At 37.0% G+C, this 16301-nt stretch overlaps 1 protein-coding gene across 1 annotated transcript in view; it reads left to right on the top strand.

Annotated features, from left to right (window-relative positions):
* The window catches only part of SLC9C1 (solute carrier family 9 member C1), a 67277-nt gene that overhangs the window by 32220 nt on the left and 18756 nt on the right, over positions 1 to 16301 (top strand). The window contains exons 10-14 of the mRNA XM_021692679.1: positions 426 to 507; positions 3042 to 3208; positions 4975 to 5100; positions 8231 to 8328; positions 11733 to 11852. Of these exons, the coding sequence (XP_021548354.1) occupies positions 426 to 507; positions 3042 to 3208; positions 4975 to 5100; positions 8231 to 8328; positions 11733 to 11852 (593 nt within the window). The remainder of the gene's footprint in view (positions 1 to 425; positions 508 to 3041; positions 3209 to 4974; positions 5101 to 8230; positions 8329 to 11732; positions 11853 to 16301) is intronic.

Below are 16301 nucleotides of genomic sequence, written 5' to 3'. Positions count from 1 at the left end.
AGCAAATTACTTATGCCTGTGGACTTCTGACTCTGGCCATGCTGAATAATGGATATCAGACCTATTTCCTATAGTAAACAACTATTAAACTGGTTAAAATATATGAAGCACCCAATATCTGAAGGCCCAAGAAGTGCAGCAATGGAATTTAGGGACAAGCTTTTTTTTCCCCCCAATGTCTCTATATGTTTACTTGTCAAATCATATGTCTTGAGTCTTGATTTTGTTCCAAAAACATGGATAAAATATGTGCAGGAAGATAGAGAATCCCCAGAGTACTTACATCATGCCTGACATTCAAATTCTCTCCTACTATGAGCGTTTATCTACCTAGTACAATCTAGTTTAATTTACACTGGTAAATATAGAATGTATTACAAGAAATTATCATGAATACTTACTTTGTATTTTTCTTTCTATTCTAGGTATTATTTCATGGAGTGTCAGTATGCTTAGTTACCTTGATTGTCAATAGATTTATTTTGCCAATGGCAGTTAGTAAACTAGGTAAGCCCTAGTAATTACTAATTACTAGATAAGCCCTACTACTTACTAGGTAACCCCTAGTAATTACTATTCCCGAGTGAAGAGACATTCTAAAAATGCTAAAGAATTGCTAATAAGGAGGAAAGAAGCCACATAAATGAAAATCAAGTGTCTAATTGAAGAGGAAATTGGATCTGTGTATTAAAGCATATGAACAGGGGTGGCTTTGGCTCAGGTCATGATCCCAGGGTCCTGGGACCAAGCCCTGCATTGGGCGCCCTGCTCAGTGGGGAGTGTGCTTCTCCCCCTCCTTCCCACTCATGCTCTCTCTCACTATCTCTGTCTCTCTCAAATAAATAAATTTTTTTAAAAAGCATATGAACAGTTTAGGCCAATAAGCTTGTAAATTTAAAAAGATTACTTATTTGCATTAGTCTAGTTTAAATAAAATAATACAATAAGTTTATTCAATTATTCAACAAACTTTTATTGAAAGCCTTCTATCTGCCAGGCACTACTCTAACTGATAATGATGCATTATGAAGACAGACAGGATTTCTATATCCATGGAGCTTACATTGGAGAAAGGAGAAACAGACAGTTAACAGGTCATATGAGGCAGGACCAGAGAGTCATATGCACATCAAAGTAAACAAATCACACATACATATGATAGAAAATTCAATGGGTGCTAGGTTCCTGAGGAAGGTAGAAACTGAGTGTGTTCAAGGAAAGAGGGTTTGACCCTTTGAGAACAAGCAGATAGTGGAGAATGTCCAGATGGGAGAGGTAGAAAGGAGTTAAGTAATGAAGGGCCTCGGATTTTAAGATTTTATTCTAAGGGCAAGAGGAGTTCCTTGGCCAGTTTTAAGCAAGTAAATGTAATTATATGGTTAACTCTTGTTCTGTGGATAACTGATTGCATGGTATGAGGAGCATAGAAGCAGAAATAGCAGTTGTAGGAGGCAATTGCCTTATACAGTATGCCCATTTTCATCGTCTACTTTTTAACAAGGGAAGAATGGAGATCTAGAGAGTTAAAAGTTCCTGCCCAAGGTCATGCAACGAGGTAATGGCAGTTGAGGAACTAGAAACAAATAACCCTGATGCTTTCAATCCATTATATTCCCAAATGCTCTATCACCCCTTCTGTTACACAGAGCTTTCATCCTAATGGCATTTTTAATCAGTCTTGAGACTCCATCTTTATGGATGACCAATCATTACCCAATCTGCCTTCCTTCCTTGTATTTGCAACAAAACCTTTTCTCTTTTCTTTTAAAAATTCTCTGAGCCTTAACACAGTAAATTGGGAAGAAAAGATTAAAGAGGGGGAGTTTTGCAAAGAGTATCATATGTTCTACTCAGTAGCTAAATAAACTTAAAATTCTTATTGAGGAGCACGAGTTTATTTGCATTGAGAGCAGTGAACATTTTCTCATGGAACATTATTACTTTCCAAGGAAGCTTCTATGGCTCATGAAAAGGAATTTGTGTCTGATAGGAAGAGTCCTTCAAACCTTAATGAGGTCTGGAGATAAATATATATACTTATCATATATGTGTGTGTGTGTGTGTGTATACATGACATTACATTTAGGTAGGATATATATATATGTATATATCTATATTGATACTTCCTACATAGGTATTTCCTAAATATATGTATATTTACCTATATTCTGTATATTTGTAAATATATACATATATATGGGATATTTATGTCAGGGATATGTATGTAGGAAGTATAGATATACATATACACAGATATATATCTCCTACATGTATATCTCCTACATATGTATCTCCTATATATGTATGGGTCATCTATTCTGTGTACGTGGATATATTATATTATTATAGGAAATTAGTGCACATGATCATGGAAGCTAAGAAGTCCAAGATCTTCAGTCCAAAAGTCTGAGATCCAGGAAAGCCAGAGCGTAACTTCTTGTCCAAATGCAAAGGCAGGAGAGGACTGGTGTCTCAACTCAAAGACCATATGGCAGAGAGAGTGAATTTTCTTTTGTTCTATTCAGGACTCCAGTGGTTTGGATGAGGCTTGCCGGCAGTGAGGAGGGCAATCTGCTTTACCCAGTCTACCAATTTAAATGTTATTCTTATCCAGAAACACCTTCACAGACACACCTAGAATAATATTACCAAATATCTGGGTATCCTGTAGCCCAGTCAAGTTGACACATAAAATTAATCATTACACCTCTATTCTTCTGTCTCCTCATCTATCAAACCGGGAAAAGGGACTTTTAAACAATGGGTAAGGTAATCAAAGACTTAATACGTTCAATGTGCTGAGAAGTGTTTTCTCAGCATATGGTAAGCACTCAATAAATATTAACTATTACTGTTATTATTCTGAGGAGTACGAAAGTAGAAAAGCTTGAAATTGTTAATGTTTCCATTATTATACAATTTATGTTGAGTCTTTAACTTCAATAAAAAAGTTGTGACAGTAGACACAAAAGGAAACTGTATAATCCATATTAAAATGGTGGTATCCTTATTATTGATAAAACATACTTTTCGTACCAAAGGTCTTCGTGATGTCACATCAACAAAATATAAATCACTTTATTGTACATTTCAACACTTTCAAGAGCTAACCAAATCTGCAGCCTCTGCACTCAAATTTGACAAAGATCTTGCTAATGCGGATTGGAATATGGTTGAGAAAGCAATCATACTTCAAAACCCATATGCGGTAAGCAAGTCATATTCTTTGTTTACTCCTTCAAAGTAGATATCATTACCTGAAGTAAGTCTAAATGTTACAAATATTCACAGTTTTAATACTGGTAATTGACGGAGAAGTTGCATTGGTAACCCACTGTCATAATAGAAAGGAATCTTAGTGTTGTAAATTCAAAAGAAGGAGCAGTGCTTTGGAGCTCCCTATAAAAGGTGCCATAAAAGAGGAGAGTGAGCCTGAGAAAATGGCTAGTTTTTTATTAGATTGACAGTGAACAGGTGCCTTTGTTCAGCATTTACTTAGCATTTGTTTACACTATCAAGTACTTGCTAGCCCCTCACTTATGATTAATATTATTTTTTGATATCAAATAGAATTCAAAGCCAGTATCATAAGTTTAGGTGTGGGTGAGATGTCACCTCCTGCTTCTGAGATACGTTTTAGAATCTCCATGGTCAGACTTCTTAATCACTGAAGGGTATATAACTCCCCAATCGGTCATGGCTGCCATAAGGAGAAATAATAAAAGTTGTTCTGGAATCTTCTCAATGCTACTCTTGCTTTGTTATCTCCTCTGTTACATCCAGTTTTCAATGCAATGTTTCAGTGCATACTGTATGATGCAGTTTTTGCAATGTTTTGCTGAGTCATACAATAGGAGAAGGAGCCAACTTCTAGGAGTGTAGAAATAAGATAATTTGTTTCTATAAAGTAGGATTCCCCAAAATCCATTTCATATCCACTAACCAGTGCTTGAAGCTCTGGATGGGGACTCAGAACCAAGCCCTCTGCCTACAGAATAGTGCCGGGATTTCTGGATAAGACAAGTACCAAGTCACATCCAATTATTTTCTATAGTAGCTCCCAATTGTGCCTTTTTGCCAACCTGACTGCATCAGATTCATCTAGAAAGCTTATCAAAATATGGCTTTATTTCCCAGCCCCACTGAGGAGATGCTAATAACGCAGATGGTCTGGTGGGTCCCAGGAATATGTGTTTTTATTCCATTTACCCAGCTGATTCTAGTGCAAAGTCAAGGTTGAGGCCACCACTCTGATACTTGATCTGTTTCAGAAGGCAGATAATTAAACATGGGGGATATTATGGTATTATAGATAGAGCACTGGCCTTGGACTCAGAAAATCTGGGTTCGTATCCTGGCTTTTTCACTTAATAAATAGCTTTGTGATCTTGAGCAAATCTTCTATTTTCTCTAAGCTTCAGCTTTTCTCAACTGTAAAGTGAAGTTATCCATAATCCCCATCTCCCAATGCTAAGTTCACCTTCTACTCTACCTTAAGTGATGAGGTTAAGGCAGTGATTATCAAATTTTATGAACAGCAAGAATCATGGAATGGGTTTATAAAACCACAGATTGCTGCCCTGTTCTTTCTGATTCAGCAGGTCTGTGTTGGGGTCTGAGAATATTCATTTCTAACAATTTCCACGTGACGCTGAGGCTGCTGAGGGACCACACTTCCAGAACCATTGGTTTAAAGTGGGATCATATATGTGGTCGCTTTTATAAAATGTCAATAATGCCATGTAAACATAAAAATATATCATAACTCCTTTCCTCCAAAACTGGCAATTATTTTACCTTCTAGATAACTGTGAAATGATGAGGAAACTCATCTAAACACTTTTTCTGTATTTAACAGATTTTCTATAGTTTTTCAAACTAAATTTTTAGGTGAATTGCTTGAGGGTTATGATAAACAGTATGTTAATATTCGTGTATTATTTTTTTGTTTGTTTTTATTTCTGTTTCACTTAGTTGAGCCAAGGAGACCCAACAGAACATCAAAAGGTGAGATGTCTAGACTGTAACAAGGAAATAGATGAGACCCTGAACATCGAAGCAATGGAGCTGGCCAACAGGCGTCTCTTGTCGGCACAAATAGTTAGTACTTGATCATACACTTTTAAAATGATATCTGGAGGGCGCCTGGGTGGCTCAGACGGTTAAGCGTCTGCCTTCGGCTCAGGTCATGATCCCAGGGTCCTGGGATCGAGTCCTGCATCGGGCTTCCCGCTCCTTGGGAGCCTGCTTCTCCCTCTGTTTCTCTCTGTCTCTCATGAATAAATAAATAAAATCTTAAAAAATAATAATAATAATAATAAAATAAAATGATATCTGGGCCTAAAATTATCCTGAAAACGTTTTCCTTCACTAAAGACATCTTGATTAGGCTTACCTGCATAGCTTAATAGATTGTTACAAAGGCAAAGGGAAGTTTGGCGTTATCTTAGGAATCCGTTTGACTGCCAAAAGAAGGAAAAGGGAAATAGATCCATCCAAATTAGCCTAAATAAAAGGTGTTTTATTAAGAGGATTTGGGAATTTCACAGACCCCAAGGCAGGAATTACAGCAGAACTCAACCTTCAGGTGTGTTATGCAGCCATTTCCACAACACCACCCATCTCTAGGTCCACACCAGTTTTTCATGAAAGATACCACCAACTCTGCTAATAACTGCAGGTAGAGACTAGTTTTCAGATCAAATCTTGGATAAAAGTTAGAGAAATTCTGTGGCACAGCAGCATGCTGGACTCTGTGGGAAATTGCTAATAGCCTAATTACCATTTTACTATCCAGGTCAGGATATGGACTCGTTGCCATGACTCATGCTCTCAAAATGTTCATGGTGGGTCTTCCTCATTGCATATGGAACTCTCATGCATGTCTTGGCTATTCCAGCCATACAGAATTCCAAGCGTTCTACGTATTCATTCTAACTTGGGAAATGGAAGGTCTATATTGTTCTCTCTTCAGCTTTAGTCCTGGCAGAGAGTTTGACTCTCAAAGGCAGCTTTTCCAAGAACCTAAATAATTTCTTTAAGCAATTGAGGTAGTGCCATGAAGGATGAACTTATGCCCATATAGTGCTTTGTTCCACCAGCAGATTTTATGATATCATATCTTTGAGTCACTTCCAGATTTTTAATTTATATAGTATTCAAGAACCCTCCAAATCAATACAGGAGACTCCATTTTAAGTCTTGCTTTCATTAATAATGTGACTCAGGACTTAACTCTTTTTAGTCTTTATTCTCCCCACTTGTAAAAGAGGAAAATGCTAACTGCAAGACCTCCTAGATTTTTTCCACTTGTGATATTCTATGTTTTCTGCAATATACATTCCACATACTTTTCCCTAAATGTTTGTTTTTACCATTATATCTTTGTTGATTTTGTGCTATGTATTGGGTCTTAACCAGGAAATCCTATTTTTTTTAAAGTAGGTTGGATCTTTCTGTTCTGTTCTCCAGCTCTTTATCTCATCTCGCATCTTTTTAGCCCTTCTTTGTTCTAGACGTATTTTCATGTTTACCTTCATTTGCTAATTTGGTTTCTGCAACCTCAATTCTAATGCTCACTGCTCCAACCATAATATTAACTAGTTTATTATACTTCTCAAAGCCTTGAGAGCTTTTATTTAAATCTCAGCCAGTTATTATTAACTGGGCAATACCTTCTCTACTGTTGTATATTAGAAGAGGAAGCACAGCATGATGAGACAGTGGTACAGGAGAGGAGGCATCCCCCACATATAACAGGGGGAAAGGGAGACAGGCTTTAAATTCAGAGAGAACTGAGTTTCTCATGTGATCTTGGGAAAAATACTTAACTCTTTGAGCCTCAGCTTTCTCTCTGTGAAATGCAGATTAGAATATCTTCCCCATAAATTTCCTATAAGGATTAAATGATTCTTTGCAAAATATATATAAATCAGTTAATGTAATAGTATGGTAGGGAGCGCAATAAATGGCAGTTATTTTAGGGAATCAACCATTCTCTAAATTCTTCTTACATTTTGGTATGAATGATCATTTAAGAATTAACATTTTTCTAGAGTCTGTTTTGTCATTTGTGTTGCTAAGCTTTCATGAGTTCCATACTACTTTCAGCTTCCTTATTTTTCTACAAACTATGGTGTTTACCTTCGAGGATATTGAAAATATGTTAATCTCACATTATTTTATAAGTACTTTAAGTTTAAGAAGAACAGTGTTACTCTGTTGAGTTCCTGTGTTACAGACAAATAAACTTTGTTCCCTCATTCTTAAAATTAGTTTTACCCCTTTCTGGGATCCCTCAAGAGCAAAGCTGCATTTTAATATCCATAAATGAGGGACGCCTGGGTGGCTCAGTCAGTTAGGCGTCTGCCTTCGATTCGGGTCATGATCCCAGGGTCATGGGATCAAGTCCCACGTTGGGCTCCTTGCTCAGTGGGGAGCCTGCTCTGCCTGCCCCTCCCCCTGCTTGTGCTCTCTCTCTCTCTCTCTCTCTCTGACAAATAAATAAATAAAAATGTTTTAAAAAATCCATACATGATTGTGCAGACAAGTCATGTTCTATGGAAGCAAAAGTCTTTAGTTATATCATACATTCCAATTTAGGAAGTTAGTCCATACAGTGATTTTTGACAGTGTTCAGCACACTGGGGCCAGGACAGTGTCAGACAGTGGCCTCTTCAGCATCAGAGGTAGTGCCCGAAGCAAAGTGGGCTCTCAATATATGGGCCAAATGAGCAAATGACAGTTTTCTGTACAACAGTGGCAGTTCATTTAATGCTTATAACAGACTGGAGACAACAGAGTTGTGTTGTCAAAATATTTGGGAAAATGAAATTAAAGATATAAACCAGGATTCTCTACTATAGGATTTCTCAAAGTCTTTAATTTTCTAATATGCATTATAAACCGTTAAGATGAGGATATACTTGCAGCAGGAAATTCCCATATTTATTTGGCCGTTTAAGTGGCCATAGAACACCATTTATTTTTGAAAGCCTAATTAACATCTAGCAGGAATCTAGTTTCCCACAGAACCAGTTTGGTTTTACCCAAAGCCCAGACGGACCTTCTGCACTGATTGCGAGGTCTGAACTGCATAGAAACAGTCTTTTTATAGAGATAGTAGATATTTAGGGATTTTGACTTCTTTCTACAGACTATTTTTCCAAAAAGAAAATATTAAGTTGTTATTGTTACCCATGCTATATAATAATTTGCACATTTCTTTTAGGCAAGCTACCAGAGACAATATAGGAATGAGACTCTGTCCCAGAGTGCAGTCCAGGTGCTGGTAGGTGCAGCGGGAAGCTTTGGAGAGAAGAAGGGAGAGTAAGTACATTGTCAAGAGAAGCCTTCCATCCTAAGCCACTGCATTTAGGAAATTGTGCAAGTGAGTTTTCTTGCTCTTTCTGGTAACTTGGGATCATCCAGTATTACGTGTTTGAGCTGCTGCCTGCTCTGCAGCCCCAAATCAGGCCAAATCACTTATGTTCAGTTTCCCAGTTTGCTCTGCTTATTCAGACTTCTGTGCATTTGAACATGTTGCTGCTGCCAACTAAGATGCTTTTCCTTTCCTCCTTTTCCCCCAAAGCTGAGCTGTAGTAAAATACTCTTCCTTTTAGACTCCTTGAATGCCTCACTAAGGTCAAAGACTCCCTTAATTCCTCCAGGCACATCTTCCCAATGCATATTCTCTCTTAATAGCCAGCATATTTTTGTAATAGCTTCTTTTGCTGTAAGCCTATGTAGTACACAATGAGTTCCTTGAAGTCTGCATGTTAGTAGCCTCAGATCCCCTTGGAAGGAAAAAGGATATATGAGTGGGCTAAGGGAAGAGTTAAAGTGCCATGTAGCTACAATGATGTCCACCCAAAGACCGGACATAACATATCTTCTTGTTCTAAACCACACTCCTGGGACGCCTGGGTGGCTCAGTCAGTTAGGCAACTGACTTCAGCTCGGGTCATGATCCCAGGGTCCTGGGATCGAGTCCCGCATTGGGCTCCCTGCTCAGTAGGGAGCCTGCTTCTCCCTCTGCCTGCCACTCCCCCTGCTTATGCTTTCTCTCTCTCTCTCTCTCTCTGACAAATAAAGTTTTTTAAAAAATAAAAAATAAAATAATAAAATAAAATAAACAACACTCCTGGTACTAAAGACACCCAAATTCCCTGCTCGAATGGTCCCAAAGCTCATTTGTAAGGTTTTCTTGGGCCTTTCCCCTGAGCCATTATCTCGCAAGCAAACTGGGCCTTTGGTGTGCATAGCCTGAAAGCTAAGAGAAGCCCCAGCATGGTGTCCACTCACGAGTACTGGCTTGCAGCACAGAGAGGGATAAACTGTGTGCGGGAAGAGAAGCAGCCAGATGCTGGAGCACAATCTCATTGCAGTTTAAGTACAGATTTCAAAGACTATAAGAGATTCCATTTCAAACCTAGCCATACAAATCATTATGACATGCTTGTCAAGGTAGGAAGATATAATACATCTTACTTAAAATTTTATTTTCTTGATGAATGAGGTGTAAGGACAAGGGCTTCCATTTGCCCCCTCGCTCTAGGCTGTTCAAATGCTTATGGGAAAGAGACTGGCAAAGAGGACTGGGCAAATGTGATCACTTAGAAACAATATTATGCACTCTTTAAAGAAGACAGACGCACAGTGTACAGTGAAAGTTTTTAAATGGATGAATAAATAACATGCTGAAAAGCATCGCTGCATTGCTCAGGAGAAGTTAATATATAAAAAAAAAAAAAGCAGTGTAGAGCAATTCAACCCATTGCCCTGATTTTTCTTCTTTAAATCCTCCAAGAAGGCGGAAGCAATATATGCCTATGAAGACCCAAAGAAAGGAGGTCAACAGTGGGGAGAAGGGAGTTAAAGGGTTGGAAGTATTCCTAGTGGACAACAAAGGCACATTTTAGAATATATTATTTTTGGGGCGCCTGGGTGGCTCGGTTGGGCAACTGCCTTCAGCTCAGGTCATGATCCTGGAGTCCCGGGATCAAGTCCCGCATCGGGCTCCCTGCTCAGCAGGGAGTCTGCTTCTCCCTCTGACACTCCCCCCTCTCATGTGCTCTCTCTCATTCTCTCTCAAATAAATAAATAAAATCTTTAAAAAAAAAAGAATATATTATTTTTTGTGATACATTAAAGAGATAAATATTACATACTAATATGGGCAAATGTATATGGCAGGCACTATGGGGAATATCAAGATAGTAGGATAAGTAGAATTGTGTTCCAATCCCCAGAGAACTTCCTGTTAATTACACTTCATAGTCAGTACTATTAGCCTTGGAGTTGACTTTGCAACTTGCCTGTCATTCCTATCAGTAGCCCCTTGGGAAGCCCGCATTGGAAGTTTAAGCTGCCTCACTATCCAATTAAAGAGATCACAACTGTCTTCCTAAATCAGGTCTAAGCAGGGAATGTGATGATAAAAAATAGGAATTCAGGAGCCTGAATTACTGATATCACAGAATTTTAGGATTCATGAGAACTTAAGAAATGACCAGATTTTAGCTGAGACATTAATTATTTCAGGAAGGTTTCCTGATTCCCCAACACTACCTTAAATGCCCCCCCACTTGCTGGATCTAGAGTGCCCTATTCGTTATTATCTCCATAGCAACACCCCCTAGTTTACTGCAATTGTTACTTGCATGTTTTACTCCCTTAGTCTGCTGGATCCTTAAGGGCAGAGATCTATAGTTGTTCGTGGTTTCTCCCTAGCTTTTAGCAAGCATGATAGGTTCAATAAATATTTTTAAAATTAGGAATGAATCAAGTCCTATATACATTTGTGGTTTTCCATGTAATTACCGTATCATTCTATGAATCACAGAGAATTGAATGACTTCCTTCTTTTCAATTACATCTGTATCCCTGTAGCAGAGAAATTGCTTAAATTTCAGAGTAAGAACAGTATAGTCAATAGGAAGGACAAGGTCCACCTTTGAATTTAAGTCACCAACACCCTCCAATTAAGCCATATTTTAAAGTAGGGTCTCAGACCCAAGGACAAAGCCCTATCCCCCTTCCAATTAAGATAACGAAAACCAAGGGATTTGGCTAAGACCAAATCGTAGCACATAGATATGAGCTACCTCGATAGAAAAGCCAGCAGAAACCTAGAGACAATGGGATATGTGCACCAAACTGTCTTTTGGGGTTTTAGGACCACTAACTTCTCCAACTAACCATTAAGTCTTTACTTACCACTTGTATTTTGTCCATTAATTCCCCAGCTACCTGCCCAGAAGGTAACATCAAAGAGATAAGAGGATGTGTAAGATGGGCTGAATGCTTCATGTATACTTTCTTATTTAATTATTCCCAACTGGCATGGATATTTTCATGTCTGTTTTGTAGAGCAAACATTTTAATGAGGTAATTTGTTCATTGCCTCACCAGATAATGGGGGATACAACATGAACACCTGGATGTATTTGAATCATGTTATCCTTTTCTTCCCTGAACCTGACCTTTCTATTTTAAACCATGTATCTCTGACTTTTTATACTGTCTCTTTAATGAGTGAGCCCCAGAATCTAAATTAATAATTATATATCTACTTGTATCTACAACTTTGTGACTTGGACCTATGCCCATGAAAGTGTCCTATTTCCAGTTATCAATGGACAAAATCATCTTCCTGCTTTCTGACAATACTGCATTAAATCTATTCCCCAAATTTTGAAGCATGTTTAATGATTACTTCTTTTTTTCCCCAGATATATGAGTCCTGAGACAATAAAGAATTATTCTGAAAGCAAAAAACTTCTTTCCTTTATTAGAAAAGTATTGCTCAATTGGGTGTATAACACTAAAAAAGAAAAAGGGATCCCATCAAGGTAAGTGATTTTGAACCTTACTAGAAATGCTATTATACTGATTTTAAATACCATTTTTTTTTTTTAATTTATATCTTGGGAGCTCCTGGCTGGCTCAGTTGGTAGAGCATGTAACTCTTGATCTCAGGGTTGAAAGTTGAAGCCCCACAAAAAAATTTAAAAAATAAATTCATATCCTGAATACATTAGAAAATATTTTGGACTAGTTTACAATTAAATTACTTATATACATACAAAAAGTTACTTGAAGAAAAAAAGAGATAGTATAATAACTTTTTTTTTATTATTGAAGTAAATTTCATATAACAAGATTAACCATTTTTAAGTGTATCATTCCATGTTATTTAACACATTCCTTATGTTGGGCAACCATCATCTCAATCAAAATCCACAACATTTTTATTGCCCCCAGTGTAAATCCAGCACCCATTAAGCAGTCACTCCCTATTACTCCTCCTGCCCCCTAGCTCTTGCATGGCACTAGTTGGCTTTGTCTCTATGAATTTACCTGTTCTGAATGTTTCATATCACTAGAATCGTACAATATATAGCTTTCTGTTTCTGGCTTCTTTCACTCAGCATAAGGTTTTTCATCCACACGGTAGAATGTATCAGTAACATAAGTTTCATCCACTTTGTAACATGTATCAAGATTTATTCCTTCTTATGGCTGAATAATACAGATATATCATATTTTGTTTACCCACTCATCAGTCGATGGACATTTGGGTTGTTTTCACCTTTTAGCTATTGAGAACAGTGCTGCTATGAACATTCATGTACAAGTATTTGAATACCTGCTTTCCACCTTTTGGCTCTGCACCTAAGAGTGAAATTGCGGGATCATATGATAATTTTATGTTTAACTTATCGAGGAACCACCAAATTGTTTTCCACAGCTGCTAGACAATTTTGAAATCAGGAAATATAAGTTTATCAACTTTACTTTCTTTTTCAAGATTGGTGTAACAATGTGGAATGTTATATATAAATGTAATTCCATATAAATTTTATGATTTGCTTAGTTTTGCAAAAAAATAATGTCTTTGAGACTTTCACGGGGATTGCACTGAATCTTCAATATCGCCATCCTAACAATATTAAGCTTTCCAATTCATGAACATGAGGTGACTTTTCGTTTATTTAGATCTTCTTTAATTTCTTTCAGGAATGTCTTGTAGTTTTCAGCATACAAGTCTTTGATTAAAGTTAATCCTATAGTTATATTTTTTCTTTTTGATGTTATTATAAATGAAACTGCTTTCTTAATTTCATTTTAGGATTGTTCATTCCTAGTGTATGATTTCTGTATATTGACTTTGTATTCTGAAGCTTTGCTGAATTCATTGATTAACTCTCCTGTGTTTTGTGAATTTGCTGGGATTTTCTGTGTATAAGATCATGTCATCTGTGAATAGAGATAATTTTACTTGCTCCTTTCCAATTTGGGTGCCTAGTTTCTTTTCTTAGATTCAAGAGGAGGAAACATAGACCCCTCTTCTCAATAAAAGTATCAAAGCTTATGTGGCATCCTTAATCTACCATACTCAATAAATACAAGAAAGATATTTTCATATTATAGGGTTTTTTAAAGCCTTCATAATTGAATAAAAGGAAGTCATTCAATTCTCTGTGAGTCATAGAATGATATGGTAATTACATGGAAAACCACAAATGTATATAGGACTTGATTCATTCCTAATTTTAAAGCCTTCATAAAGGTCTACACGAACACCACAAGTACATAGGATAAATATTCCCTCACTCTTTTCTCAGATGGGCCTTTAGTCACTTCACTAAAAGAGTTAACTTTTCACTGGGAAAAAAGAGAATACTCAGACTTTTTAAAAGACTTGGGGGGGAATATAAACAAACAAACAAAAGACTAAAGGCTTGAAATGCTATCATAGTTCTCAAGTTAGAGAGGAAGATTTAGGCTAGATGATATATGGAATCTCTGACCCAGTCTGCTTCATTCCATAGTAATCCAGCAAGTCCACTGTGTGATTATTTCTCTAAATCTCCCAAGTGTATACTTGGGATGAATATAGTCCGTGTGTAACTGAACATTCACATTTTCTTGCTGACCTATAGAATAAGAATTATTATGGCAGGAAGGTCCAAGTGACCAAGTGGAACCCTGGCCAAAATAGTCATAAGAAGCAATATAGTATTCCAGGAGTAAAGAAATTAACACCAACATTAAAGATTTAAAGGAATTGTAAGCAATCCCCATTATATCCCTTTCAATTCATCTATCTGACATAAACAAGTCAAAGTATAGTCAATTATAGATTTAAGCAAAAGGTAACATCAAGTGCAATGCTATGCCAGATATGACTTTATTCCTGAAAGAAATAAAGAAAAGCAGTCTGTATTCTAGTCCAAGATAAGATGTTGGAGGCTCCTGAACTTAACTCTTTCATCAACACACCAAATCTACAGCCACATATGGATCACTTCCCTCTCAAAGAAATCCGTAAACTAGCTGAGTGATTCCTACACATCAGACTAATGAGAGAATACCTACACTGAAACAGGTAGGAAAGACTGAGACACACTCTCAGCATAAAACTCACCCCCTGGCATTGAGGCATGTGATCAGAAGGGAACTCATGGCCCCCAGGTTCTCCATGAGAAGTAAAGGGTTTGGACCCAACATCTAGTGCTCCAACTTTTAAGACTTCCACTTGAGAGATGGGCCCCCAAAACACCTGCTCTGAGAGCTAATTGGGCTTATGTCCACAAGATCCAGAAGACTAGAGCAGACAATGAAACAGTTCTTAATGAGCTTGCAAGGACAGTGTCTACCTGAAATGAACTTGTGCAAGAGTTTGGCACCCTGACTTTTGTGATTGCCATCCAGAGGACACACCCCCTATTAGTAACAGAAAAACATATGAAAGCATAAATCTCCTGGTAAAGATAAATATATAATAAAATTCAGGCTACTCTAAGGAGCCTGGGTGGCTTAGTCCGTGAAGCGTCTGCCTTCAGCTCAGGCCATGATCCCAGGGTTCTGGGATCAAGTCCCACATCAGGCTCCCTGCTCAGGGGGGAGCCTGCTTCTCCTTCTGCCTCTGCCTCTCTCTCTGTCTCTCATGAATAAATAAATAAAATCTTAAAAAAATAAATAATATAAAATTCAGGCTACTCTAATATTGTAACAATGGTGGTAAATCACATTAAAATCTAGCATAAAGGTTAAAAGTCAAAAGTATTAAAAAAACTAATATAACTACAATAATGGATACACAAGATAAAAAGGGGTAAATATAAATTATGACTCTCAACAAACTGGGTAAAGAAGGGGTGTACCTCAACAAAGGCCATATGTGACAATCACACAGCTAACATCATATTCAACAGTGAAAAGCTGAAAGCTGAAAACTTTTCCTCTAAGATCAGGAACAAGATAGGAGGCCCACTCTCACCATTTTTATTAAACATAGTATTGGAAGTCCTAGCCAGAGTAATTAGGCAAGAAAAAAAAAGTCATCCAAATCAGAAAGAAATGAGTAAAACTGACATCTTTTGCAGATGTCATGATATATACAGAAAATCCTAAGAACTCCACCAGAAAAAGGTAGAACTAATAAACAAATTCAGTAAAGTTACAGGATACAAAATCAATATACAAACACCAGCAGCATTTCTATACACTAATAACAAAAGAGGGAAATTAAGAAAGTCCCATTTATAATTGCGTCAAAATGAATAAAATACCTAGGCATAAATTTAACCAAGGAGGCAAAAGACCTGTACACTGATTACTATAAGACATTGATGAAAGAAATTGAAGAAGATTCAAATAAATGGGAAGATATCCTGTGCTCATGAACTGGAAGAATTAATGTTGTTAAGATGGCCATACTACACAAAGCAATCTATAGATCCAATGCAATCCTTACCAAAATTCCAATAACATTTTTTACAAAAATTTAAAAAAATCCTAATATTTGTATGGAATCACAAAAGATCCTGAATAGCCAAAACAATCTTGAGAATAAAGAATAAAACTGGAGGTATCACACTTCTTGATTTCAAACTATATTAAAAAGCTGTAGTAAACAAATAGTATGGTATTGGCATAAAAACAGACACATAGATCAATGGGACAGAATAGAGAGCCCAGGAATAAGCCCATGGGTATATAGTCAATTAATTTATGACAAAGGAGTCAATGATATAAATGCAGAAAGGATAGTCTCTTCAGTAAATGATGTTGGGAAAACTGGACAGCCACATGAAAAATAATGAAACTAGACCACTATCTTACACCATACACAAAAATCAATTTGAAATGGAGTAAACTAAGACCTGAAACCATAAAACCAGAAGAAAACTCCATGATAGCATTCTTGGCAATGACTTTTGGATTTGACACCAAAAGCAAAGGCAACAAAAGCAAAAATAAACAAGTAGGACTACGTCAAAACTGAAAAGCTT

The sequence above is a fragment of the Neomonachus schauinslandi genome, chromosome 1 (genome assembly GCF_002201575.2).
Source record: "Neomonachus schauinslandi chromosome 1, ASM220157v2, whole genome shotgun sequence".
In the NCBI taxonomy this organism is placed as follows: domain Eukaryota; kingdom Metazoa; phylum Chordata; class Mammalia; order Carnivora; family Phocidae; genus Neomonachus; species Neomonachus schauinslandi.
Note: the sequence above shows the minus strand (reverse complement) of the source record. Positions and strands in the feature narration are given on the sequence as shown.